Genomic DNA, 27,344 nt, shown 5'->3' with positions numbered 1-27,344 from the left:
GATGGACATGAGTTTGAGTGAACTCCGGGAGTTGGTGATGGACAGGGAGGCCTGGTGTGCTGCGATTCATGGGGTTGCAAAGAGTCGGACACGACTGAGTGACTGAATGAACTGAACACAATATACCAAAGATAACATTCATGATACTAATAATTAACACAAATGTGAAAAATTAGGCTCAAAGGTCAGTTCAGTAACTGGCCAGAAGTTAAAAATTCTATAAACACCAAATCCATAATTTAAATGTAGGAGCTTAGTGTACTACTCCATAGCAAAAAAAGTCTGTTTTCTTAAACATTATGTCACATAATCTAAAGCCAGGTTTAAGGTAAGAAGACTGTTCTAGTACACTAGTTCTAGGTTACATTTCCAACAGTACAAGAATCTCTTACTACAACAATCATATAAGTGTCTTATTGCACCTGTTAGAACATCAAAATCCAAAAGTAATTCTAAAGAACTCTGTTGGTAATATTAACCACACTTTAAGATCTAAAACATATTTTTTCCCTCCAAGAGATCACTGAAATTTTATTTTTTTCCCTAATAGTTTAATGTCTTAAATCATTTGATTCCTGGTTGGCTTCTAACTTACTTTTTTTCCTCCTCTGCTATGGTTGAAAGCCCTCTCCTTCCTCAAGTCCTTTCAAGAGCTAAAAGGGAAGTCTGAGGGAGGCCTGTGTGATGGTTGAATCAATAGAAGCATTTAACTTTTGCAAATGAAAACACTTCCAGTGCGCTATCACAAATGATTTTTGAAATCAAATCACTTTACTTCTTAATCTCAATCAATTTCCTGAACCAAAGTTTGTGAGGCAATAAGTTAGAAAGAGACTTCCCTGGTGGTCCAGTGGCTAAGACTCTGAGCTCCCAATGCAGGGGGCAAAGTTTGATCCCTGGCCAGGGAACTAGGTCCCACATATTGCAACTAAAGATCCTGCTGCTGCAACTAAGAGCCGGTGCAGTCAAATAAATGAATAAAAATAAATATTTTTTAAAAAAAGCTAGAAAGAGTGAGCCATTCAATTTGGGTTGATCTGCATTAGTCTGAGGTATCTTTGTCCATCTCCTGTTTTTAAAAAAAATCCGAAGCAGCAAAGAATTAAGACGGAGATAAAGAGAATTAAGTTTTCTCATTTCCCCCAAAGGGAAGCATCACATTATATATAATTTCAAGATGTATAAAGTATCCATTCTTACAAAAGCAGACAGGCTCATTTCTTAAGAATCAAAATGCATTCCAAAGTAAGATGCAAATGAATCTGGGATATTTTTTTTTGGCCATGCTGCATGACTTATGGAATAGTAGTTCCTTGACAAGGGATCAAACCCTTATACTGCCCTTGCACTGAAAGCGCCAAGTCCTAACCACTGGACTGCTAGGAAATTCCTGAATTTTGGATTATTTAATCAATATATTTACCAAAGCAAACTCATATATATTTGGGTTATTTGAAACAAAAAGATGTGGCATTCAGAATTTGTAACTGTAACAGATGGAAGTGAAAGCTTCCCTGTCTCCTTGATTTCACTAGACCTCCTCTGACTTCTGTATGCAGGTCAAAAAGGAATAGTTAAAACCAGACATGGAACAACAGACTGGTTCCAAACTGGGCAAGAAGTATGTCAAGGCTATATATCGTCACCCATTTTATTTAACTTATATGCAGAGTACATCATGTGAAATGCCAGGCTGGATGAAGCACAAGCTGGAATCAAGATTTCCAGGAGAAATATCAATAACCTCAGATATGCAGACAACACCACTCTTACGGCAGAAAAGCAAAGAACTGACGAGTCTCTTGATGAAAGTCAAAGAGGACAGTGAAAAAGCTGGCTTAAAACTCAACATTCAAAAAACTAAGATCATGGCATCTGGTCCCATCATTTCATGGCAAGTAGATGGGGAGACAATGGAAACAGTGACAGACTTTATTTTCTTGGGCTTCAAAATCACTGCTTATGGTGACGGCAGCCATGAAATTAAAAGACGCTTGCTCCTTGCAAGAAAAGCTATGACCAACCTAGAAAGCATGTTAAAAAGCAGAGATATTACTTTGCCAATAAAGGTCCATCTAGTTAAAGCTATGGTTTTTCTAATAGTCATGTATGGATCTGAGAGTTGGACTATAAAAAGCTAAGTGCTGAAGAATTGATGCTTTTGAACTGTGGTGTTGGAGAAGACTGTTGAGAGTCCCTTGGATTGCAAGGAGATCCAACCAGTCCATCCTAAAGGAAATCAGTCCTGAATATTCACTGGGAGGACTGATGCTGAAGCTGAAGCTCCAATACTTTTGTCACCTGATGCGAAGAACTGACTCATTGGAAAAGATCCTGATGGTGGGAAAGATTAAGGCAGGAGGAGAAGGGGATGACAGAGGATGAGATGGTTGGACGGCATCACTGACTCGATGGACATGAGTTTGAGTAGGTTCCAGCTATTGGTGATGGACAGGGAAGCCTGACGTGCTGCAGTCCATGGGGTCGCAAAGAGTTGGACATGACTGAGCGACTGAACTGAACTCTGACCTCCATCCTTAGCTCCTCCGTCATAGCCCTTTATCCCTGCATCAGCCTTTACTGTTATATTTGGGACTAGAGTATTTTTGTTTTCTCTTACCGTATCCCAGATTTGCAGTTTGATTTGTTTTCCATCAATGTTGACCATACGGGCCCCAAACTCCACGCCTGTCAGTGAAAACCGAGAGAAAGAATGTAATTCTCATGAACAACAACCATGGTGACAAGAGGTTCATGCTTGTCCTCATTGTGCTAATGACTCATCCTCCGTACTTAGTGCCACTAAGCCCATTACAGTTCCCTATTTGCTCCAATTAATTTTGTGCTCCTTAAAGTTTTATCTTTTAGAATTAAAAACTGTGTTCCAGGTGACAACCACCTCAGGAATATAACTGAAAAGCATATATGGGCATAAAAATTAATTAAGAAATCAAATAGAAAAAGTGAATTAATTTTTAGAATTATTGTTTAATGCATAAATTTGAATAAGAAATGTTTAATTTGTAACTTTTTAAAAAACTTCTAAATTTTTGAAAATATTTCTTAATATTTTCCCAAAGTCACTCTCTAATCCTCTATATGAAACAATAAATACTTGCTTTTTGCAATTTTAGAATTTTTTTTAGAAAAGCACCTATCTAAGAATAGATTCTCAAGAATGAAACATTTCAGATCTCCAATAATTCCAAGAGTTCACCAGAAAACGGCATTCCTCACAGGGGTTTGGAAACAGATAGTCCGAATAAAGGGTTTAGTTTACCTGTCATTCAACTTCTATCAAGGTAATGTCAGGACAAAACTTAAAAATCAAAGATCACTTACATTAAAAATACTTGATTGTAAGTCAAACAATTCGTCCTATTTTCTATCTTTACACAGTACTTTACTCCAGGAATTCTGATCTGCAGGTAAGAAACAGTACTAATCTAGCTTCTGCCATTCAGGGGCCCCAGGCACAATATATCCAGAATCTCTCTCAATTCTATAAAGTTTTACAGTCAATAAGCAGATTTTAAAAATTGTTTCTTACTACTATAGACTGCATCATCAAGAATAATGACAGTTACTAAAAAAAAAAAAAGTCACTAATTTTTATGTTTTCTTTCTGGACAAGAGGAATGGAGTTTCAATGGTGAAGAATTAAAAAATACAACTTCTGTCCCCTTTTATGCAACTTCCTCTAATTATGAAGAAACCTTCATATTTTGTGCACATTTTATAGCCAACTGCCTTGTTTATCTTGGTATAGAAGACTGAATTCAGAAAGAAACAGGGCATATATTGGACTCTGGGGAAACTTGATTGATCACTTCATTCCACTACTTTGAAACCTGTCACTTGCTCCCTTTACCTTTAGGTGTGTCAAAACTTCATCTCTCCCCTTCCCCACCCCAGATGTTCTCTACTCTTAGTTCTTGTCACTCTTCACTTTAGATTCCATGGTCAAGCCATATTAAATTACTTTCAGTTTTCCAGATTAGTCTGATCTCTGTTATTCCTGAGCCTTTGCACCTGTTTTTCCCTCTTGCCCTGATCACTTTTCTCTCATCTCCACAACCCCTTCACCTGGCTAGTTCCTGCTCATGCTTCCATTTTCAGCTTTTTCTGATAGATGTGGCAGCCTCTTATCCCCTTCTGCAACAGTGATTTATTCTTCAGTATCTGCCCCCAGCCTCACCTCACCTCCTCCACTGGAGCTTTCAATGTAGGCACGTTTGCCTTGTTAAGCACTGTATCACTTAGCACCTAGCACACTGTGGTTGTACACAATAGTCATTTACAAAAATATTTTCCTGTTGATACTAAATCCTTTTCTAACCACTTTAGTTATTTGGCTCTGAATAAGTACTTTGGGATCAGTAGTAGCTTCAGATTTCCATAATGTGGGACTTGGAAGTGGTGATATAGTAAGAATGGGAGCTAGGGATTTTATTCTGAAATGGCAATTGAATGCCAAGAAAGCTAGTGTTATGTATATAATCTTTATTTGGGTTGGAGTTACGGAGATTATGGGGAAAGGGTTGTTCAAACTCAGCAGGTCGTCCCACATCACAAATTTGTGGAAGATGTTCACATTTCCCACGATTACCAGAGTGTTTTTGAAACTCATGATTATCATATCTTTTCTTTAAAACAAAAGTTACCAGTTTCATGTACCTTTTATTCTAGGTCTGGGATGGCTCTTCCATTTGCTTCCTCCTCTCCAACACACACACAAAATCTATATGGTAGTGATTACTTTGAAAAAGTAATGAGGTTCACACTAATTTACCGCAGAGTAAGGCGAGTTTTTGAATTAACAGTACGTTTTCGTAGGATTTTACATAAACATACAAATCACATTTGTTAAAAAAAAAAAATCCTAAGGCAACTAATCCATACCTCATGGTCATCTCTAAATCTAGTCACCTTTCAATTACTTACTCCCCATTACACTACTGCCCATTTCTCAGCATTTAGTCATTCTTCACTTAACATAACTTTGGACTAACCCAAAAATAGGAAGACGTAACTTTTCTACTTAGAACACTAAAGCTGCTAACTTTCTATTTTAGTCAGATTTCATAATCTATTCTAGGAGAGGTATATGCGCTTACCTATTGTGAGGTCGTGGACAGGTTGGAACCGCTTGTCTGTAAACTGCAAGAGGAGACATGACTTCCCCACACCTGAAAGAAGACGCGTGCGTTAGGAGTTATGCAGCGAGAACAGATCAGTGTCGGGGCGTCCAGGACTGGGGAAGGGGAGCCCCGAGCCCCGCCCCCGGCGGCCCGCCCCGCCCCCGCTTCACTTAATCGCCCAGCCCACTAAATGAGCCCCGCCCCCAAGCCCCGACTTGGATGTTTCGGATCCCCGCCCCAGCTTGAGGATTGTCGCCCGCGGGTTACCTGTGTCTCCGATGATGATGTACTTGAAGAGATAAGCATAAGTCATGGTCCCTTTTCCTCTGGATTCCGGGTCCGCCCGACTTCTACAGCCACTTACCTCCGGCCTCTCTAGCCGCTCAATCTATCGACCTCCGGCCCCTCTAGCCCAGTTAACGTCTCTATTGCTCTCCCTCGAAATCCCGTTTCGGTCGGAGCGACTGTAATACCCAGATACCACCTCCGGGGACGCCTCTAACACTCCTACATGCCATTATCCCACCAAGCTCCAGGAGGCGATAGCTAGCCAGTCAGTCCGCTCGGCCTTCCCGGGCCTGACTCGCAACAGCCCCAAGGCGCTCCTTCCAATCAGCGGAGAGCGACGCACGACGTTGGGAAGTGACGGCAGTTCCGTGTCCTGTGTGGGGGGGGCGGTGGGAGTGATGAGTTCACTGAGACCGTGATAGCCGTTGTGTGAAGATGGAGGTAGGCTCCTGAGCGTTGAGAGCGCGGCTGACGGGGTTGAAGCAGAAGCGGGAAGCCGGGCGGAGCGGCGGCAGACGGAAGGGGAGAGAGAGCGGGGTTTGGGGGGTGTTGTCATAATGTATGGGTCAGAATCCGTCGCTCCGATCTAACTCCCTGCTTCCCCTAACTTAACCCCGCGGCTTTCTTTTGGTTTCCAGTTTCCCGGAGGAAATGACAATTACCTGACGATCACAGGGCCCTCGCACCCCTTCCTGTCAGGGGCCGAGGTGAGCATGAGTTGCCGACGCTGCGTGGAGAGGGTGGGAGGCAGCGGTGGGATAGGGTGATGGGGAGGAGAGCGCGGATGCCAGGGCCGGGGGGTTGGGAACCGGAGGCTGCTATTGATGTTTGGAGAAAAGTGGCAGCTGCCTTCAGAGCCTATGAGGACTACGCGGAAGGCCAGGAAAACTGCTGTCATCAGAAAAGCAGGACTCTGGAAAAAGCGAACCTATTTTAGAGCGATTCTGTATTGGAGTACAGAGTGAAATTGTTTCCTTTCGTGGAGGAGAAACAAGTACAATAATGGGAGATCGCAGTAAGGAGAGAATGTTTCAGCCAAAGAAATTTGGGAAAGGGCAGGAGTTTACCTAACATGTCAACTGTGGAATGTGTTCATTCTTAAACCATACTCTATTGAAGGGGTCTGTGTTTCATTAAATCCTCTTACCTAGCGATTTTTAGAAAGTTAATGGTTATGTTTACTTACAGAGTGTTAGCTTGTTGTGCTAGTGAGAGAATGAAAGGAAATACTTGCGAGAAAACATGGAATTGAGTAGAGCACGCGTTTCTGTTTGCCAGTGCCTCAGAGTTTGGGTAGGTTACTTCACCCTTATGTGTCAGTTTCCCTAGCTGTCAAATGATTGTAACAATAGTTTCTTACGATGTTGTGAAGTAGAAGTAATGATCGTGGTAAGGTCCTTTAGTGTTCGTGGAAAAGATTTAATTGAAATGTTGTCGTAAATATGTATGATTTGTTTAGACAAGGCAGAAGAAAAGGAACAAAAATAAATTCAGTCTTTGAGAAACTGAAACTGAAATTTTGAACTTTCGACTGTCTTTTGAAAATTTTAAATTGTTTTCAAACTTGGCGTAAACCATTTGATCACTTTTTTTGTATCAAGAATTCTCAATTGCTGTTAAATGAATTTATCCATAGGGTCGCAAAGAGTTGGACTCGACTGAAGCGACTTGGCACGCATTCATGAACTTATCCAGTAACAAACCTTAATGCTTTCATGTATGAGAATTAGATGGGCAAGGCCGGGGTGGGGGAGGGGTATGTTATTAGTTTTTTTTTTAACTTTATTGTGATTACTGTTTATTTTTACACTCCTAAGTACAGTGTGAATCAAATGAGCAGTAAATTTAGGAATAATATAAAACCAAAATCTGTTTGATGCTTTGCAATCTCATTGTTAGTTTCTTCTGAGTGATATCTTCATGGTTTCATTTCATTATTTGGAGTGTTGTCGATTTCACATTGGTCTCATCCACATGAAAGCACATCATTACCAATTTCTTCTGAATCAAGTCTCCACAATTTAAATTTCTTTATTTAGAGTGTCATAAATTTCACATTGGCCTCATCAAGAACTTTCCAGGTTTGAGTCTATCCTTTGTGTTTGCTTTTATTACTTTAAGAAAAAAAAATTTTATAAACTCTTTTGCCAAGAAGTTCATATCTGAATTTCAGTGAATTCCTTTAGCCTAGGGCCCTGTCATCGTTACCATTTCTCCTTATCCATTACAACTTCTTCACCTTTGTTTCCCCTCTTGTGTGTTTGTTTTCCTTTATTTCAATTGGTTTGTGGTTTTTGTTGTTTCTGGTCTTACTGTGTGCCACCCCAAGTATATCTTAAAACAAGATGAAGGTGATTAAAATTTTTTTCTTTAGAAGAAGGATAATGTTTAGAGTTTCTTGCAAGGAAAATAAATGTCCACAAAAATACTTACCATAAAAAAGTTTAAAAAATTGGACTTCTTTGAAATAAAGTGTTTTGTTTTTGTTTTTGTTTTTTTTGCCATGCTGTGCAGCTCTCCAGGTTGTAGTTCCCCAACCAGGGACTGAACCCAGGCCCAAACAGTTGAGAGTGCCAAGTCCTGACCACTAGACCAACAGGGAATTTCCAAAATTTAAGAACTTTTCATCAGTAGACATCATTAAGAAATTAAATAGGCACTTCACAGACTGGGAGAAGATATTTTATTACATATATCTGGCTCAGATTCAGAGTATATTCAGGTACTTCTGCAGAGTGAAATAAAGAATCCAGTTTTTAAATAGACAAAAGATTTAAACTTGCACATCAGAAGAGAAGGTATCCAAATTGTCACTAGGCATATGAAAAAGTATCATCATCACTTATCAGGGAAATGCCAATTAACAATGAAGTACCATTTTATACCCATCATAATGGTGAAATTTAAAAGACTGATCATTCCAGGAGTTGGCAAGCATGTAGATAACTCTTAATCATTGCTGGTGAGAGTGTAAATTGATTCAGCCTCTTTGGAAAACTAGCAGTATCTACTACACATGAAATATAGTTATCCTGTGACCTGGTAATTCCACTCCTTGGTATATACATAAGAGAAATGAGTGCATATACTAATCAAAAACATGTATGTCCACAGAAACTTGATTTATATAGCTAAACAGTGGAAACAAATGTCTATAAACTAATAGGTTTGTTAAAAGGAATACTACACAGCAATAAAAAAATAATGAACTACTAATAAATGCAACCTGCTGCTGCTAAGTTGCTTCAGTCGTGTCCGACTCTGTGCGACCCCATAGACGGCAGCCCACGAGGCTCCCCTGTCCCTGGGATTCTCCAGGCAAGAACACTGGAGTGGGTTTCCATTTCCTTCTCCAATGCATGAAAGTGAAGTCATTCAGTCCTGTTCAACTCTTAGCGACCCCATGGACTGTGGCCCACCAGGCTCCTCCATCCATGGGATTTTCCAGGCAAGAGTGCTGGAGTGGGGTGCCATTGCTTTCTCCAATGCAACCTGAGTGATCTCAAAAATATATTACTGAATAAAAGAAGCCAAATAAAAAAGAGTAGACACTATATGAGTTCATTTTTTAAATTAAGATCAAGAATAGACAGCACTAAACTATGCTGATAGAAATCAGAATAGTGGTACCCATTGTACTGATGGGAGGGAGTATTGACTAGAAAGGAGCATAAGAAAATCTTTTAGAGTGATGGAAATGTTCTGTATCTTTATCTGGGTAGTAGATAATTGGGTGTTAAAGTATGTAAAAATTCATTGAGCCATATACTTAAAATTTGTGTGCTCTACATAACATATACCTCAATAAAATAAGAAATAATAATTTTTAAAGATTAAGTGTCCAGAGAGGCAGGCTTAGCATTTGTAATAGCATTGCTTGAGCTAGGAGAGCTCTATAGTCTGAAGGGAGTTTAATCTTTCTGTTTATCTTGTTTAGGTTGGCACTTAAATAATGATATTGTAGTTTGAGCACTCTGGGGAAATTAGTCATAAAGATGCATGCTTGCATGTTAAGTCGCTTCAGTCCTTTGCGATTCTTTGTGACCCTATGGACTGTAGCCCACCAGGCTCCTCTGTCCATGGGAGTCTCCAGGCAAGAATACTGGAGTAAGTTGCCATTCCCTTCTCCAGGAGATCTTCCTGATCCAGGGATCAAACTAGTGTCTCTTGCATCTCCTGCATTGGCAGGCAGGTTCTTTACTACTAGCGCCATCTGAGAAGCCCCAGTCATAAAGATACCTGTCCTTAATTTTCCTAATTTTCTAAGTAATCATTAGAACCAGTTAATGATTTCAGACTAAATAGTTAAATTTTCATTACTATGTCAATTTTTAAGAACAATTAAACTATTTTAATAATCCATAGGACCAATGTATTGTTGAATAAATCGGTGTTTGATTAAAAGAACTTTTCCTTAAAATGAATGATCTACACAAGAAATTACTTAAATACTGGATTGTGTGTTTTGGTATGGAGGAATGTGAAAAGGTAGGAAAATGGTATTTTAAATTTTTTTAGTTCCCTAGATAGCTAAACCTTTATAATCCTTGCTTATAAACTATAATTCCCAAACTGCTTTCTTCTTCATAAAGCCCCAGGAATTTAACAGAAGGAAATGAAAGTTGAGTTGAGAAGGGAGGGAAATCATGTTTCTGTTTCCTCTTTCTGTGTCCACGTCACTTAGTTTGACTTTAATATTTGCTACAGTTTTATGTTTTTTATTTGACAAGCTAGAGTTTATGATTTAGTTATATAGTGAATCCACTGAAATAAAAGAACTTTAGATGTTCATTATCTAATACTCTTACCAATAGTTTGTGGTAGTAAAAGTTTTAGAGTAGATCTCTATTCTAACACGTGGTTTCCCCTTCTGTATTCTTGATCATTGCAGTTATTTTACTCTTCCTTTTTAAAGGAAGAAACAAAGTAACAAAAAACAAAACACGATTAAAGCCATGGATGCAGAATAACAAAGCTGTTTCCATATTCCAGTGGGTGGTACATAGAAAGAAAGCCTTGTTAATTCGATACAGTGAAATCTCTGCTTCCTTGGTGTTTAGTGTAGTTCATGAGAATACTCCAGATGGTTTATGAGGGCTAGTCCTTTGTAGAACACTGGTCTTTTGTATGAATTTTTATTCTTTTTTCAGTTCTCATTAACAAATAGTATCATTTTCATATCAGCAGAGTTACTTATTTGTTGTGGTAAGCAGAAAAGGATGGTCATCTTTTGCTTTACCAAAGCAACCTGTATCTTCTTAAAAAATTGTAAACCACTATTTTACAACTGTTGATCTAATACAATAAATGTTTCTCTGGATCCTTCCTGTCACTGTAACTTTTGTTTGTTTATATCAGAATTTGGTAAAAGTCTTTATACTCTTTTTCCTGAAAAATGCTCACATGAACTTGAACTGAAATCTCAGAGTCATGGACTGAAGTTAAGAACTTCCACACAATAAGAAAAAGTATGATTTGTGTACTGAAGAAAGTTCAGTTCTTAGGGAGAGTTTTAGTTTTTCCTCAATTTTCTGCTCCCGTGCTCTTTATGCTTCCCTCGTGTTATCGCAAATGTTTACCATGCTAAATAGTAAGGCTCTTGGAGGAAAATATAGAAATGAAGTGATATACGTATCTTTTTGTCTTCTAGGAAACTTTTCTGTTTCCCAGTGTGATTTCAGAGAAATTTCACAGACATACTCTCTCCCTAGTTTTAATAGCTGGAAATATTCTATCAAAATTAAAAATGGTGATATTGGTGAGATCCTTTCTAGGTCTGGAAAAACCTTGAGGAATTCTTAAAGAATGTTGTTGTTATTGTTCACTTGCTCAGTTGTGTCCACTTTTTGTGACCCCGTGGACTGCAGCATGCCAGGCTTCCCTTTCCTTCACCGTCTCCTGGAGCTTGCTCTAACTCATGTCCATTGAGTCAGTGATGCCATTCAACCGTCTCATCCTCTGTCATCCCCTTCTCCTCCTGTCTTCAATCTTTCACACCATCAGGGTCTGTCCCAGTGAGTCAGCTTTTCGCATCAGGTGGTCAAAGTATTGAAGCTTTAGCTTCAGCATCAGTCCTTCCAATGAATATTCAGGACTGATTTCCTTTAGAATTGACTGGTTTGATCTCCTAGGAGTCCAAGGGACTCTCAAGAGTCTTCTCCAACACCATAGTTCAAAAGCATCAACTCATCGGTGCTTAGCCTTCTTTATGGTCCAACTCTCACATCCATACATGACTACGGGGAAAATCCATAGCTTTGACTAGATGGACCTTTGTTGGCAAAGTAACGTCTCTACTTTTTAACATGCTTTCTAGGTTGGTCATAGCTTTTCTTGCAAGGAGCAAGTGTCTTTTAATTTCATGGCTGCAGTCACCATCTGCAGTGATTCAGGAGCCCAAGAAAATAAAGTCTGTCACTGTTCCATTGTTTCCCCATCCATTTGCCATGAAGTGATGGGACTAGATGCCATGATTTTTGTTATTTGAATGTTGAGTTTTAAGCCAGCTTTTTCACTCTCCTCTTTCATGTTCATTGAGAGGTTCTTTAGTTCCTCTTCGCTTTCTGCCATAAGGGTGGTGTCTTCTGCATATCTGAGGTTATTGATATTTCTCTTGGCAATCTTGTTTCCAGCTTATGCTTCATCCAGCCCGGCATTTTGCATGATATACTCTGCATATAAGTGAAATAAGCAGAATGACAATATACAGCCTTGACATACTCCTTTCCCAATTTGGAACCAGTTCTTTGTTCCATGTCTGGTTTTAACTGTTGCTTCTTGACCTGCGTACAGGTTTCTCAGGAGGTAGGTCAGGTGGTCTGGTGGTGTCTTTTTCAGAATTTCCCACAGTTTGTTGTTATCCACACAGTCAAAGGCTTTATCATAGTCAGTGAAGCAGAAATAGATGTTTTTCTAAAATTCTCTTGCTTTTTCTGTGATCCAGTGGATGTTAGCAATTTGATCTCTGGTTCGTCTGCCTTTTTAAAATCCTGCTTGAGATACCTTACTTAATTATGGAAAAGAAAAAAAATACCTGTGGGTATCTACTGAATTTCATATGAATCAGTTAATATTTATTGTGTCATATGACAGGTTGATAAAATGTAAAGTTTCTGAAATTCCAACAATCTGTGATAATTGGCTGGGGTAGGTGACAAGCTAACAATTAGGATATTCATGTTATCACTAAGTAATTATATATATCAGGGCCATGTGACTAACCTTTGTGTAGTAAATCTCATTAGTCCTCCTAATAACCATATAAGGAGATTACAACTCTGATTTTATAAATTAGGAAAACCCATTTGAGGTCATATAGTAAGTGGCAGAGAAGGGACTTGAACCCAGATCTCTGTGACACGAAAGTCTCTTGCTTTTATTTTAATGCTCTATTTGCTGTTGTTATTAATACTCTGTTGCTGCAGATGTTGCCATTTTTAGTTTTTTAGTATCAAAAGAAACCATAGCATTTAATGTATTTTAAGTCAGACATTGATCTGTTACCTCTGTGAATGGTGGCCTCATTCAGAGTGCATGCCTGCACTCTCAGTCACTCAGTTCTGTCTGACTACTTGTGAGCCATGGACTGTAGCCCGCCAGGCTCCTCTGCCTGTGGGACTTCCCAGGCAAGAACACTGGAGTGAGTTGCCATTTTCTTCTCTGGGGGATCCTCCCAACCCAGAAATCGAACCTGAGTCTCCTGTGTCTCCAGCATTAGCAGGCAGGTTCTTTACCACTGAGTAGAAAGAGTATATTATTATTGTAGTTGGATTAGGAGGAAGCGATTGGGTCTTCCAGCTGGAGTAATCTTTTTCTTCCTCTTTTGCAGAAAGGCTTGTTCAGAGCAAGACAGGAATATGTTCAGGAACTGTTAGAGAACCAGTTTGCCCTCTGGCTATATCTCTTATGAAGGTTTTTCTCCTCACTGTTATCCTTATTTTGGCTGGCATTGTTGGGTTTTCTGAAAATCCTGTACATATGGGAATTTTGTACAAATCATGATTTCTGAAATGGAAAAGAGGTAGGAAACTCTCAAGTGCATATATTTTAGAAGTCCATGAGGTCCCCCTGACAGTTCCTTTTAGGATCTGCTTCACAGGATCCTAAAACAACAAAGTCTAATTGTGTGGTGGACAGTGAATTTCTGTGGTCTAATAGTTCAGGTGTAGTAATTATGAAATAATTGCTGTATCCTAGAATCTTCAGACAGATTTTAGGCATCATAACAAAACAGGTTTTAAAGGTTGGGTCCTTACTAATGGTGCTGAAAGAATCATTCATTAGACCAACAGGCAAAATAATTTAGGACAACCAAGATGGTAAAGGTAGAAAAGAGATAAATGAATTGAAAACTGTGATTGATATTAGCAGCTTTGTACATGACATATGGCCAAAGATATGAGGAAGAAGATTCTTATTTTTAAAATTAAGTCCTAAGATATTGATAACAAAAATGGGATCCAGGCTGAAAAGAAGTAGACTAAGAATGTCTAGTACTCAGGCACGTTCTTCGCTTAGCAGTATGCAATTCTTCCTCTTTCCACTAAATCTTTTTCCTTTTTTCCCTCCCTACAGACTTTCCACACACCAAGCCTGGGTGATGAGGAATTTGAAATCCCACCTATCTCCTTGGATTCTGATCCTTCATTGGCTGTCTCGGATGTGGTTGGCCACTTTGATGACCTGGCAGACCCTTCCTCCTCTCAGGATGGCAGCTTTTCAGCCCAGTATGGGGTCCAGACGTTGGACATGCCTGTGGGAATGACCCATGGCTTGATGGAGCAGGGCGGGGGGCTCCTGAGTGGGGGCTTGACCATGGTAAGGGGCAAGACATTATCAGGCTTCCCCAACTTCATGGGCATGGTGTTAGGGAAGATACAAGTGACTCTGTATGCCCTACTTAATTCCCTTGGGTATTACTTATTTTTCATTCTTCTGACTAAAGGCTCACTAATAAAGACCCCACTTCCCTTGAATAAGTGAGATTTATCATCTGAATCAATTTTATTTGAAACATGTTTTAAAATTGTAAAATGTCCAATGTTAACCCTGAAATGAAAATTATTTATTGTATTTTTGAAAGAAAAGTTTTTTCCCTATTACATTATGGCTTTCACATTCTACAATTCAAGTGAGTGTGATTGCTGGTATGTTGAGGGGTGTATTCAAAACCTGTCTGAACCATGAGTGGATTAAGTGGATTAATGTGTGTTATAAATCAGTGTATTGGGCTTCTAGCACATCTCATCAGCACATCGACACACATTACACTTGATGCCAGACATCTCTTCTCACATTGGCTTTACTCTGATTTGCCTGTGCATTGAACTTTACCAGCCATTATTTAGGAGGGTACAGGGAGAAAGGTTTTCTTTCCCCAGTGTGTCATCACTATCTCCAGATTACTGAATGATTTACTTGATCTGAACTTGTCCAAGATTAAGACTTCTTTGGCTGTTTTTGGTTGTTTTGGAATAGGCCTTTGAGTACAAATAAGTGACTTAGTATTCAACCTGTAATTTCTCTACTTATTAAAAAGCTTAGTATGTTTTATATGTAGATAAATTTGATGTTTGTTTAAATGATGATGCATTCTGGGTAAGCAGAGGGTTTATAAACTGTCATGAATTCAGGTGCAGGGAAGGGAAAGGTGGTGTTTTTTGTATTTACTGTTTAATTTGTCCTTCTGCTTCTCTCAGGACTTGGATCATTCTATAGGAACTCAGTATAGTGCCAACCCACCTGTTACAATTGATGTACCAATGACAGACATGACATCTGGCTTGATGGGGCATAGCCAGTTGACCACCATTGATCAGTCAGAACTGAGTTCTCAACTTGGTCTGAGCTTAGGGGGTGGCACCATCCTGCCACCTGCCCAGTCACCTGAGGATCGTCTTTCAACCACCCCTTCACCTACAAGTTCACTTCATGAGGATGGTGTTGAGGAATTCCGGAGGGTAATGCATTCTCTGCCAAAATCAAATCTGCCATGTTACACTGGGATAGAACCTTTGACATACAGATCCTACTAAGTTTTCTCTCCTACTGCCCTGCGATTTCTCTGCTCTTTCCTGCTTATGGGGTCCTGCCTCTTAATTTACAGTTTATAATGCTTTTTCCAATCCCCATACTTATCTGTTCTCACATACTTTACTAAAGCCTTAATCCTCTTGCCTCTATTTTTATTTAGCATTTCTGAAAATTCCATTCCTATGACTAGTTTACCCCATCTAAAAGTCCTTTTCTGTGAGTTCTCCAGATGTGATACTTCCATCATAATTCTGTCTCTTTTCTCCTCACAGCAACCTCCCAGCCAGAAAACAGTTGTGGTGGAAGCAGGGAAAAAGCAGAAGGCTCCAAAGAAGAGAAAAAAGAAAGATCCTAATGAACCTCAAAAACCAGTTTCAGCATATGCTTTATTCTTTCGTGACACACAGGCTGCCATCAAGGGACAGAATCCCAATGCCACTTTTGGGGAGGTTTCAAAAATTGTGGCTTCTATGTGGGACAGTCTTGGAGAAGAGCAAAAACAGGTGAGCAAATAATGAGGAACAATGTTATAGAAGTTCTTAAGAAGAAGGGGGATGGGGACTTCCATGCTGGTCCAGTGGCTGAGACGCCACGCTTCAGATGCAGTGGAGCCAGGTTCAATCCCTGGTCAGGGAACTAGACCCCACATGCCGCAACTAAAACCTGGTGCAGCGAAATAACTTTAAAAATTGGTTTAAAAAAAAGGCAAGGGGATTAAACCTAAGCTTTAACTTTCTCAGATGTTGTTTAATATCAGCTCTTTATTAATGGGATTCAAGATCATACGTCTTAAGAATTGCAGCCATACACTGAATCCAAAATACCTACATAAAAATTATTATAAAAAACACTGAATCCACAGCCAAGTTTGGAGTTTTTCATTGGCCTCATATAAACTTGAGAACTATAGTTAACCTCCCTAAATTTAAGCTGAATTAAACAAATGAAAATTGTGGTACTACATAAATATACAATTGAAATTACAGATGAGTGTAATTATCATTACCCTAGACTCAACAGGTGTTATTTGCTACTTAATCTTAAAACAAAAACTGAATTTATTAGATAATTTATATCAGTTATGTGTTGCTCACTAAACCACCAGAAATTTAGTAGCTTAAGACAGAAGTAATTTATTACTTATTATGATTCTGTAAATTGGTTAGGTGGTTTTCTTGGTGTTCTTACCTGGGTTTATTCCTGGAGTTGTACTCACAAACAACAGCCTGATATGGCTGTTCAAGATGACCTTGCTGCCATGTCTGGCAGTTGGTGCTACCTGTTGGCTTAAACGCCTTGGTCTCTTTCGCATGGTCTCTCATCCTCCAAATAGGCTAGACTGACTTCTTTACACTGGCAGGCTTAGAGCAGTGTTCCAAGAGAACAAAAACAGGTGCCCCCAAATTCTCTTTGTGTCAATTCAGCCACATTCTAATGGTTAAAGCAACTCAGAGAGCTAGCCCAAATTCAAAGGAAGGGGAAATAGGTTTCATTTGTTAATGGAAGACTAGGTACACAGAACAGGAAGAATTGTGGCCATCATTACAGTTTACCACATTCCTTAAGAGGGAGAGTATATACTGACTGGGTAGACATGATCCCAGACTAAGCAGACTACTGATTTTATCATGTAGTTAGGGGGTCAGGATTTGTGTTGGTTACAGAAGTGTGGGCAGTAGTTGCTATTAGCTTTAGAAGTGTAGTTATTCTGCAAGCCTACTGTTGATTGGCTGACTTTCATATACAAGTCTGCCATGGAGGCTGTCTTGAGTACTAGTTTTCAGAAGTGTATTCACCTAAGAAGGGTTGTCAATATTTACACTAAGATGAATTGTCTTTCATTGATGAATAATACAGGATTATTAGTCTTTTCTATGAGTATATGGACTTTTAAAGCAGGTTCTTTCATGCAGGTATATAAGAGGAAAACTGAAGCTGCCAAGAAAGAGTATCTGAAGGCTTTGGCTGCTTATAAAGATAATCAAGAGTGTCAGGTAAGAGGACTGGGATAGATGTATATTTAAACCAATAAACAGGTTTTTGAGCTGCTTATTAGCATTTATAAGAAGTAAATACCACCAAAAAAATCTGTGGAATCTATTAATACTATGTAGTATTAAAGCTTAATAGTATATAACAGGTTTCCCATTTGTTTCCATCATAAAACTCTCTGAACAGTCTGTCTTTCTGAGTTTGATATTGTCATTGTTTACTTTAGCCAAGTAGCACACATGGCTGCCCATTTTTCTTTTCTTTCTTTCTTTACCTACCACCTGTAATGTATTCTTTTCTTGGAAGGTGATTAGGGTGAACATACCCTGGGAAAGAGGATAAATGTCCTGATTTTTTTTCATCTTCTTTTAGGCCACTGTGGAAACTGTGGACATGGACCCAGCGCCACCATCACAGACTCCTTCTCCACCTCCTGTGGCTGCTGCTGACCCAGCATCTCCAGCACCAGCCTCAACAGAGCCCCCTGCCCTGTCTCCTTCCATTGTTGTCAATTCCACTCTTTCATCCTATGTGGCAAACCAGGCATCTTCTGGGGCTGGGGGTCAGCCCAATATTACCAAGTTGATTATTACCAAACAGATGTTGCCCTCTTCTATTACTATGTCTCAAGGCGGGATGGTTACTGTTATCCCAGCCACAGTGGTGACCTCTCGGGGTCTCCAACTTGGCCAAACCAGTACAGCTACTATCCAGCCCAGTCAACAAGCCCAGATTGTCACTCGATCGGTGTTGCAGGCAGCAGCAGCAGCAGCAGCTTCTATGCAACTACCTCCACCCCGACTACAGCCCCCTCCACTACAGCAGATGCCTCAACCCCCCACTCAGCAGCAAGTAACCATTCTCCAACAGCCTCCCCCACTCCAGGCCATGCAACAGCCTCCACCTCAGAAATTTCGAATCAACCTACAGCAACAGCCACCTCCACTACAGGTCAAGATTGTGCCTCCACCCACTCTGAAAATGCAGACTACCTTAGTTCCACCACCTGTAGAAAGTAGTCCAGAGCAGCCTGTGAACAACAGCCCTGAGACCCATACAGTGGAGGAGACCACTCCTGAGACAATCTGTGAAATGATCACAGATGTAGTTCCTGAGGTGAGACTCTGTTTTCAGGTATTTGCTCTAGATCAGTGAAAGCATTTTGGTTGATACAATAAAAGCAGGAGTTGCTAGTAGCATTTAATGCCTGACGAGGAATACAAAATATCCTATAGAGGACATTTGCTTACAACTGAATTGTCCCAGCCAAGATACTCTGTAGTGTTCTTGAGAAGCAACATTAAGAGGCCCTTCTGCCCTAGATTACTCCTTAACTCAGCAGAAGTAATACTGTAATTCAAGTAAAGATACAGCCTAAGCATAGTTACTTTTCAAGTGTCTACACCAGGATCCAAAGCTATAGAGACAAATTCTTCCACTTCTCCCAAACGTTGACTGCTTGGCTTATGTTTTAAGTAAAGGGATGGGTAGGGGATATAGGTAGAAAAATTCAGCTAGTACATATCAATGAGTCTTTCCAAAGAGATAGATGCCAATTTACCCTACTTTAACTTGAAATCTGGGTCTATTTGTGATCCTAGCTTTGTAACTAATGAAACAATGTTTTTTTGATGTGGGCCATTTTTTTTTTAATTGGAGGATAACTGCTTTACAATACTGTGTTGGTTTCTGCCATACAGCAACATGAGAAACAATTAAAAAAAACAACAACAACAAAACCACCCCATCCTGCAAAATCAGGAACTATGGATCTCGAAAGTTTATCTTCTCTTAGTCCCTCTGATCTTAGTTGAGGTGACCCCAACCTCTACTCCTACTTTTGAATTGATATTTTCAGAGGAATATTATTCCTCTGTGTAGAATAAAGTTAGTGATAGGTTAAGATTAAACACTAGCATTATGACCAGCATTCCCCTGATGGGAAGCATCATGTCAGTCTGGATGACAAAATTCTAAAGCTGGATTTGGAGTGAGACCAAGAATTCACCTTCCTTTGGAACTTTACCCCTACCTGTGAGGGACTGTAACATGTGTTGCTCCACTGGATCACAGAGTTAATTTGACTAGCTGCCTGGCTGGCTAGGTAGCAATCTAGTCCGTCTTTGATGCTCTCTTCCTCTCATAGGTTGAGTCTCCTTCTCAAATGGATGTTGAATTGGTGAGTGGGTCTCCCATGACACTTTCACCCCAGCCTCGATGTGTGAGGTCCGGCTGTGAAAACCCTCCCGTTGTGAGTAAGGACTGGGACAATGAGTACTGCAGCAATGAGTGCGTGGTGAAGCACTGCAGGTGAGCTTATAGTTCCCTTCTTATAATTAATGTATGGCTAAATCAACTGTTGGAATAACATGGGATCTGAGCATATAATCAGTATCACCTTACCTTAGGTAGAGTAGGTTGCTATGTATGTCTGATCACAGAAGCTACTAGAAAAGTGTCCCTCCTTAAAAAGAGCTTACATTTGCTGTACAGACAAAGATGATATGATTAGCAGGTCACACTTTTCAGTTACCACGTTAACTCTACGTGTTCATTTTGAAACTATGACACATCAAGTTGTTGGTGACTGAATATTAGTATAGTTTATCTCGTCAGTGCAAACCAGACCACTTAGGTAATGAATTAGAGTTTGAGGATGGATAGGTGGTAAGTAGCACAATAAAATGCTAAGTATGGGGCAAAGGGAAGAAGTTCCGAATCTGCCCATTTCCCCAGTTTTCCTGAGACTGATCTACATCCACGAAACAAGGCATTGGTATTTCCTATCTCAAATCCTTTAAATTAGGATTGGCTATACTTCTGACTTCTAGGCCTATTGCCCTTATATTCTTATTTAGGTGATATCTATCAACCTATTTGTTTAAGACAGAGTTTTAAAAAAACATACCTAGGCTATAATTCTAAGTTTGTGTGTATCTTTTTCTTTTTTAGGGATGTCTTCTTGGCCTGGGTAGCCTCTAGAAACTCAAACACAGTGGTGTTTGTGAAATAGTACATCTGTTTTCCAAGCCAGTGAAGACTTACTGCTGGGAACATGTCCACCGAGCCTATTTTAAAAAGACAAGCGAGGCTTCTGGTAGTGCCTGATCTCAACCCATGATGATCCTTTACATCTTTCACCTTTCTCCCCTTCTGTCGCTCTTCTACTGGAGCTATGGAGCAGGGCCACTGAGTTTGCTGCAATCTGGAATTGCTTTTTACTTTCAAGTACAAGCAGAGATATCAGTAATAATAAGAGAGGAAAGGGTGAAGGGAATATAAACAAGTAGAACATAGGGGTGATGGCTAGGTGGGGGACTGTTTGAGGAAACTTGTTGGTAGAATTGTCATAGGATTACCTAAAAGATTATTAAAATGATAGAGTACTCAGCTTTGAGCCTAGGAAAAAAACATCACTGTGTGCATCCCTTCTAAAGGGGCTAAAAGGTTGCATTAAAGGTTACCTCTTAGAGAACTGTTACTATCATATCTGTACATTCATTATTAGTTTGAGAACAAAGGTTTTCAACACAGTAATAATAAGCACACTAGACTGTAGAGAAAATAACATCACCTAGGAGCTTCTTATTTCTCTGCAATTATATTTCTGTACTCAACTTTCTGATTGTATCACAGTTTTGAGTGTAAAAAGGAGAACTCGACATCCTTAATATAAGAGGTTTCACCAAAGTTTAAAGAAATTGTGTTCACTTGTGTTTGATGAAATATCTTTTAAAAAATAGGCCCGAAGTGTTTTTACTTATATAGGCTAATTCTCTGCATACCCTAGGCACTTATTTAATGTAAGATGTGCTTATTTCATTTTTCTTGGAATTAAATGAATAAAAAACTAGCAAAGCCACAGTTGTAACAGAATAAGCAACTATTTAAAACATGACAGCTCTAGTGATGATAATCTTAAGTGAAACTCAGATCTTACCTTGAGAAATGTCCCAGAGAACCCTTTTTATCATGTTTATAACACTTAACTGCTGATCAAATCAACATTTTAATGCTTCCCACACATTCATTTAGTTTGAAGCCTTATAGCAACCCAATAAGGCAGGTAACATTTCCCAGTTACCTAACATTCCCAGTTTACATTTATAAGCAATCATACTAAGTTGAGTTACACAAGATCACACACTCTTAAGTGGCAGAGCCAGAACTTGACCTCGAAATCCCAACTACAATACAAACTTTTATTTAAATAAGGGGGAAAAAAAGCTATTGTACAAATATTACTCTTCAGGTGCAGCCTGTAGAGCCATGGCTATGGATGCTTAGGTTCAGAAGTACTTCTATAGATTCTTAGGTTTAGAGATGATACCATCTGGATATCTTTGCTTGAACCGGGCAACCACATCTGGGTCTAGTAGATGGATCCCATCCAGTTGGTTTCCAAGGGTGATCCTGAAGCAAGGGGAAAGACAGGGCAAGCCAAAAATCCTGGAATTTAAAGGCTTAATACTGTTAAAAGATGTGTTCTTTTCATTAAGTCTGCCTATCATCTCAATAGGCTTCTGAATATCTGTGCCAATTCTTTTATAAAGATAGTATATGGTACTAAGGCTGGTAAGAAATTGGGCAGATTCTGATGTTAAAAGAGGCTGGATCTGTACTAATTAAGGGTTAATAACTTACAGCTAACTAGGTCTACATCACAAAGTTATGCTGCCAGTGACTACTCTGGATGAGTAACATGCTAGCAGCATGTCTTTTAAAGCTCTACCTATAGGATGAAAGACTAAAATTGTTGACAGATTAAATAGGTTCTCAGTAACCACCAGGGGGCAGATTCAGTACATGCAGTAGAATAATGAAGAGCTTTAGGGGTGGAGACCTTAAGAGCAGTGTTTAAATCTTAAAAACCTTTTGGTTTTCCAGTGAATGCTGGTCGCTTAAGAATCCTCTGAAGCCCATTTACAGACTAGTGGAAGTGAGGTGACGCTCTGCTGCTGCTGCTACTAAGTCGCTTCGGTTGTGTCCGATTCTGTGTGACCCCAGAGACAGCAGCCCACCAGGCTTCCCCGTCCCTGGGATTCTCCAGGCAAGAACACTGGAGTGGGTTGCCATTTCTTTCTCCAATGCATGAAAGTGAAAAGTGAAAGCGAAGTCGCTCAGTCGTTCCCGACTCTTAGCGACCCCATGGACTGCAGCCTACCAGGCTCCTCGGTCCATGGATTTTCCAGGCAAGAGTACTGGAGTGGGGTGCCATTGCCTTCTCCGAAGGTGATGCTCTACTAACTTATATATTTGACCATAAACAGTTGTGCCCTTGGGGGCTAGCATGTTCTCTGGTCTCCTTACCAGTTGGGTTGCACATTGTGTGGTCGTCCAAATAACTCAATCTTGCGAGTGCCAGGGGACAGTCTTTCAATCATGCCATAGATTTCATCTGGTTTATGACTAGTGGAACGAACCTAAGAAATAAAAGCTCGAGCTACTTTTAAGTTACCCAAGATAGCAATTCTAGGCCTTTCCACTTATGTTTATGATCCCAATGAGAAAACCTGGAATAAGAATATACCTGACTAGAACAGCTGATTTAAAATGTGGCTCTTTGGATGCCTGGGGAAAGCACGTACCTCAGCTACGATCACATCACAATCCAGACCCTGGTTGAAGCCTTGGGGATTTCCTTTGACACCAACCTGCTCACCAGAGAACAGAATGATGAAAAATTTATGAAAGTTTTATGAAACCCCAGTATTTGAACTGTTTCTCAATAAGAAATCAAACAACTCCTATTTTTCGCTCCATCTAATGTATTGGGCCCCCTGCTGCTCACCAAGCAGTGTTCCTTCCCATGGTTCAACCAGTGACCTGTACGGCCTGTTCGAATGATGCGCTGCAGTTGATTTGTCTTCACCCAGATAATTTCATCTACCCGTTCATAACTGTGGGATATAAGAAAAGAATCAGAACTTTAATCAGGCTTTCACAGTTTAAGGATGATACCATCTACTCTACAGAGGCAAGAAATCACAGTATACTCTGAAAGAAGGAAACCTTATCAACTACATATTTCCCTCAGAAGAAAAGAACAGTGATGGCTACTTACCCCCAGAGGTTCAGACATTCTCTGCCCAACTCCATGGCCCTGGAAAGAAATAAGGGTTAAACAGCTACTTCCATGGCAGTATTTTTTCTCCCTTCAAGATATATGTGTTGTTTTCAATAGACATTCAGTGAACATTTACATGCAAGACACCACTGGGGCAAGAGAATGGATCTAAGAATGAAAAGGCAAAACATAGTATCTATTCTCAATGGTCTTACCTTTCACAAGAAACAAATGTAGAGCTAAACAGAATTCATGGTATCATTTGTATTATAAACAGGCATCAGATCTCAGTAGGTAAGAAAGGCTGACTGAGTCATAAGTTTAATAGAGCTAGAAAAACCCAAGATTTTATCCCCACCCAGTACTCACTCTGTACTATATCTGCCCATACCTACATATCTTTGAACTGCATTACCTGCCTGTGACCCAGAGGAAGAGAAAGCCATCATCCTGCAGTACTGGTATGTTGAGCCTGCGCATCTCATCATCTGTCAGGGTCCCATAGGGCAGCTCCATGTGAATATCCCAGGGTGGGTCAGCCATCACAACTGCAAACTTGCCCAAGATACTGACGTCCAGGTAGCGGATATCACAACAGATCCACTGCATGAGGTGGTATTTGGTCATCTTCCCTTCCTTCACTCTCCGATTCATGGCCCCAGTCCCTCTTTTTCCATTGGATTTTCCTGTTCCCTCATATGCTATATATCCCGCTCCATTCCCAATCAGCAAGGGAGATTGCTGATTACGCCTTGCTTTCCTACATGTATGGCTGCTCTACTGAGATAAAGGTCCTTAAGTTGAGGTTAAGTTTCCTGAGCAGACAGGTACCTGAGGTGGGAAGAGTCTATCTGCACTGGAGTCACCTCCAACGCTCTGTGTAAGGGCAAGCTCTTGGCTTGGTGTATGGTCTTTGCTTCCAGGAGCCTCAGAATCCATGCAAGCATCAATTTCATAGTGAACATATTTGCAGGTATCCATGTGGAAACATGTGTTAAGGAAAGAGCAGTCTCCTAATGACTCATCAGTGTGTTTATTGATGATCCGTCTGGGGAAATAGTAAGGGACAGTTGGAATCAATATGGTGTTCCAGTTAGATCCCCCAGTTCAAGTTCTAAACTGTTGCAAAATTTTCAATCTTTCACTATCATCAGAGCTTCCTCTCAGAGTTTTCAGATAAGGAAAGCAGGTGATATTAAAATCTGTAATTTACAATAAAGAAATGTTTTTCAATTCCTCTCTGAGCAAAAACTTAACTTCCTTATGACAGGAATAAAGCTCTGACCTAAGAGGCCAGGTTCTTGTTTCTCCTAAGACTGTCCTTCTAGAGAACTTTAACTTTCCCTGGGGATCAAAGACAGAGATGTCCTGCTATTGCAAGAAAAGAGCAATTTTTTTTTTTTTAATCTCGTATCTTTTGGAGAATGCAGCCTGTATTCCCTCCCAGAGAACACTACTTCTGAAAGTGTACCTTCAGAATCTCGAAGTCTTAGACAAACCATATTAAAAGCACTTAATAACAGTATTAAAGACAAACCCAATGAGTGGAAGGACCATGCTTAAAAAATGACTGCTTCTAGAAGACCCAGCCAACCCTCTTCCCCTCAAAAGACCTGAAGTGCAGCTTTCGACAGGGCCGGTCAGCATCACTGGCTTTCATACACTCCTCCTTGGTTCCATAGTCACAGAACTCTTGAACTTGAGCCCGACCTCGTGAGCGAAACTTTTCAACAATGGATTGTTCCTTGGCTGTTGTAGTATTTAGTAACTCTAGGATCTCCTGACTAACCTGGGTGATAGAAGAAACCTTCGTCTGGAAAGGGTTCGTAGATAAAATTAGCCCTTAAACCACCTCTGCAAATTCTACTTGACATCAATGTCCTATGCTGCTGCTGCTGCTAAGTCACTTCAGTCGTGTCCGACTCTGTGCGACCCCAGAGACGGCAGCCCACCAGGCTCCCCCGTCCCTGGGATTCTCCAGGCAAGAACACTGGAGTGGGTTGCCATTTCCTTCTCCAATGCATGAAAGGGGTCAATAAACTACATTAATATGAGAAAACCCAGGAGAAGAGATTTTTCATGGATTTAGTCCTTTCTCACAAATCTGCACTTGGGATGAAATTAAAATATATGCAGAGCAGTTCCTGCTGCTAAGCATTAAGCTAAGCTCCCCTCCCCAGGAAAGCATTCTTTTCAACCAAAACCACTTATATTTAATACGTACTGAAGCAAGACACAGTGCTGATAAGCACTTTACTGTTTGGTTCAGAGCCTAGGCAACAATTCTACACGGTGGGTGGGTGGAGGGGACAGGTGGGAGGTGGTATTCTAGTTAGTCTCACAAATGAAAAGACTAAGCATCGAGAGAATTGTTCAAATTTATACAGCTAGAAATAGGAAATGGCTAATTCATGTGGGTCCGAAATATTCTTCCAAACCAGTGAAAAAGACCCAGTGAAAAAGATTCTCTAAATCCGAGTTCTCAGCATTTGGTGCACTGATGATGTTTTTGGCCAGATAATTCTTTGTGGGTTAACCTACTAAGATTATAGGATGCTGTGCAGCATCCCTTGCCTCTCTACCCAATAGGTATCTGTACCACTCCTGTGTTGTGACAACCAAAAACGTCTCCAGACTTTGCAAAACGTCCCCTGGGCGTTAGGAGGGAGGGTAATATCATCCTCAGTTGAGAACCACTGCTCTAAACCCTCAATTCTAAGAACTGCTCTTTGCCCCTAGGAGTAAATTCTTCTCAACCAATGCTAAAATTCAAAGTATAAGTGTGAAAACACTTCTATCTACCCCTACCTTCTTGCTCTGTTGTTCCTTAGTAGATTGTTGGTTAAGAAGGCTCTCTATCTCCAGATCAACATCTGAGGCAGCATGTTTTCTTGATTTCTTGGTTGGCTCCTTGGCTACTTCTGATGCTGAAGAGGCCAGACCAGAGGCCAAAGAGCTAGTAAAGGCAGCTGCTGTGGTGGAGTCCTGCTCTGCACGCCGCTTCTGCCCTGCAATAGTCCCTGCTACCTCCCCAGGGCCCTTCTTTTCTGCCACAGCACCCATCATGGCGGAGAGCTTGGAATGATCAGCATAGGTCACAAGAGTGGGATGTGCATCATCTTGTAGGAGACTTCGCTTTACTTCGATCAACTCCTGAGCCGCAAACTTCTGTAGGAGGCTTTCTACCCCATCCTGAGTGGCAGGGGCATCTGGCTAAGGAAGGAAGGCAGGAGGGAAAGTGTTAAAACCCTGACCATGAACTGATGAAAAACAGTGGCAATTCCCAACCTTGCCTTATGATGTCAGTACCGTGGAGATGGCAAGACGGATGGACACAGCATCAGTGGGCAATGTTAGTGACAGATCAGAGAGGTGGTGTAGCAACTTCTTCTCTAATTCAGGGTCTGTAGCTAGTTCAGGAACTGCTGAAGCTGTACTGGGCTTAGGGGCACCAGAAGTGGGTGCAGCAGGTACTGGGCTGTCGCTACGGAAGGTTGGAGACAGTGCTGCCTCTGGATTCCGAAGATCTAGGAGTGAAGAGACGTGAAAATGAAAAAGGCAACCACTGTCAATCTACACATTCCTCAGGAATTCAGATTTCCAGCATTTACAACACAGTCCTTTCATTTCGTGCAGAAAATTCTCTGACCAGATTTAGCACTAGATATGAACAAAGCTAGTGGAGGTGATGGAATTCCAGTTGAGCTGTTCCAAATCCTGAAAGATGATGCTGTGAAAGTGCTGCACTCAATATGCCAGCAAATTTGGAAAACTCAGCAGGGCTACAGGACTGGAAAAGGTCAGTTTTCATTCCAATCCCAAAG

General features: G+C 40.4%; 3 protein-coding genes across 4 annotated transcripts in view; 1 reads left to right on the top strand and 2 right to left on the bottom strand.

The window, feature by feature from the left end:
• RAB2B (RAB2B, member RAS oncogene family) overlaps nucleotides 1-5,767 on the bottom strand; it is a 16,938-nt gene extending 11,171 nt beyond the window's left edge. Inside the window, exons 1-3 of the mRNA XM_010846254.1 lie at nucleotides 5,409-5,767; nucleotides 5,118-5,189; nucleotides 2,621-2,688 (exon numbers count right to left, since the gene is read on the bottom strand). Coding sequence (XP_010844556.1) covers nucleotides 2,621-2,688; nucleotides 5,118-5,189; nucleotides 5,409-5,454 — 186 coding nt within the window. The 5' untranslated portion in view covers nucleotides 5,455-5,767. The remainder of the gene's footprint in view (nucleotides 1-2,620; nucleotides 2,689-5,117; nucleotides 5,190-5,408) is intronic.
• Nucleotides 5,768-5,773: 6 nt separating this feature from the next.
• On the top strand, nucleotides 5,774-21,195 carry TOX4 (TOX high mobility group box family member 4). The gene is made up of 9 exons (XM_010846253.1): nucleotides 5,774-5,870; nucleotides 6,068-6,136; nucleotides 14,004-14,246; nucleotides 15,128-15,388; nucleotides 15,734-15,964; nucleotides 17,375-17,455; nucleotides 17,826-18,569; nucleotides 19,600-19,763; nucleotides 20,406-21,195. The coding sequence occupies exons 1-9, from the start codon at nucleotides 5,865-5,867 to the stop codon at nucleotides 20,464-20,466; spliced, it is 1,860 nt and encodes a 619-aa protein (XP_010844555.1). The 5' UTR covers nucleotides 5,774-5,864; the 3' UTR covers nucleotides 20,467-21,195.
• Nucleotides 21,196-21,451: 256 nt separating this feature from the next.
• METTL3 (methyltransferase like 3) overlaps nucleotides 21,452-27,344 on the bottom strand; it is a 15,677-nt gene continuing 9,784 nt past the window's right edge. Inside the window, exons 2-11 of one of the 2 annotated variants that reach the window (XM_010846251.1) lie at nucleotides 26,830-27,047; nucleotides 26,329-26,733; nucleotides 25,134-25,309; nucleotides 24,352-24,568; nucleotides 23,936-24,123; nucleotides 23,518-23,556; nucleotides 23,245-23,353; nucleotides 23,042-23,107; nucleotides 22,764-22,876; nucleotides 21,623-21,866 (exon numbers count right to left, since the gene is read on the bottom strand). In XM_010846251.1, coding sequence (XP_010844553.1) covers nucleotides 21,755-21,866; nucleotides 22,764-22,876; nucleotides 23,042-23,107; nucleotides 23,245-23,353; nucleotides 23,518-23,556; nucleotides 23,936-24,123; nucleotides 24,352-24,568; nucleotides 25,134-25,309; nucleotides 26,329-26,733; nucleotides 26,830-27,047 — 1,643 coding nt within the window. In that variant the 3' untranslated portion in view covers nucleotides 21,623-21,754. Of the gene's footprint in view, nucleotides 21,867-22,763; nucleotides 22,877-23,041; nucleotides 23,108-23,244; nucleotides 23,354-23,517; nucleotides 23,557-23,935; nucleotides 24,124-24,351; nucleotides 24,569-25,133; nucleotides 25,310-26,328; nucleotides 26,734-26,829; nucleotides 27,048-27,344 lie in introns of both variants that reach the window. The other variant, XM_010846252.1, reaches the window with a different exon arrangement.

Source organism: Bison bison, unplaced genomic scaffold (genome assembly GCF_000754665.1).
Source record: "Bison bison bison isolate TAMUID 2011002044 unplaced genomic scaffold, Bison_UMD1.0 scf7180017864234, whole genome shotgun sequence".
NCBI classification, from domain to species: Eukaryota; Metazoa; Chordata; class Mammalia; order Artiodactyla; family Bovidae; genus Bison; species Bison bison.
This window is presented reverse-complemented; position numbering and strand designations above follow the sequence as displayed.

Bases quoted from the DNA above. Each gene is read 5' to 3' on its own strand.
- TOX4 (XM_010846253.1), top strand. The intron at 15,965-17,374 runs GTGAGCAAATAA...TCTTTCATGCAG, and splicing joins TTGGAGAAGAGCAAAAACAG to GTATATAAGAGGAAAACTGA. The intron at 18,570-19,599 runs GTGAGACTCTGT...TTCCTCTCATAG, and splicing joins TCACAGATGTAGTTCCTGAG to GTTGAGTCTCCTTCTCAAAT.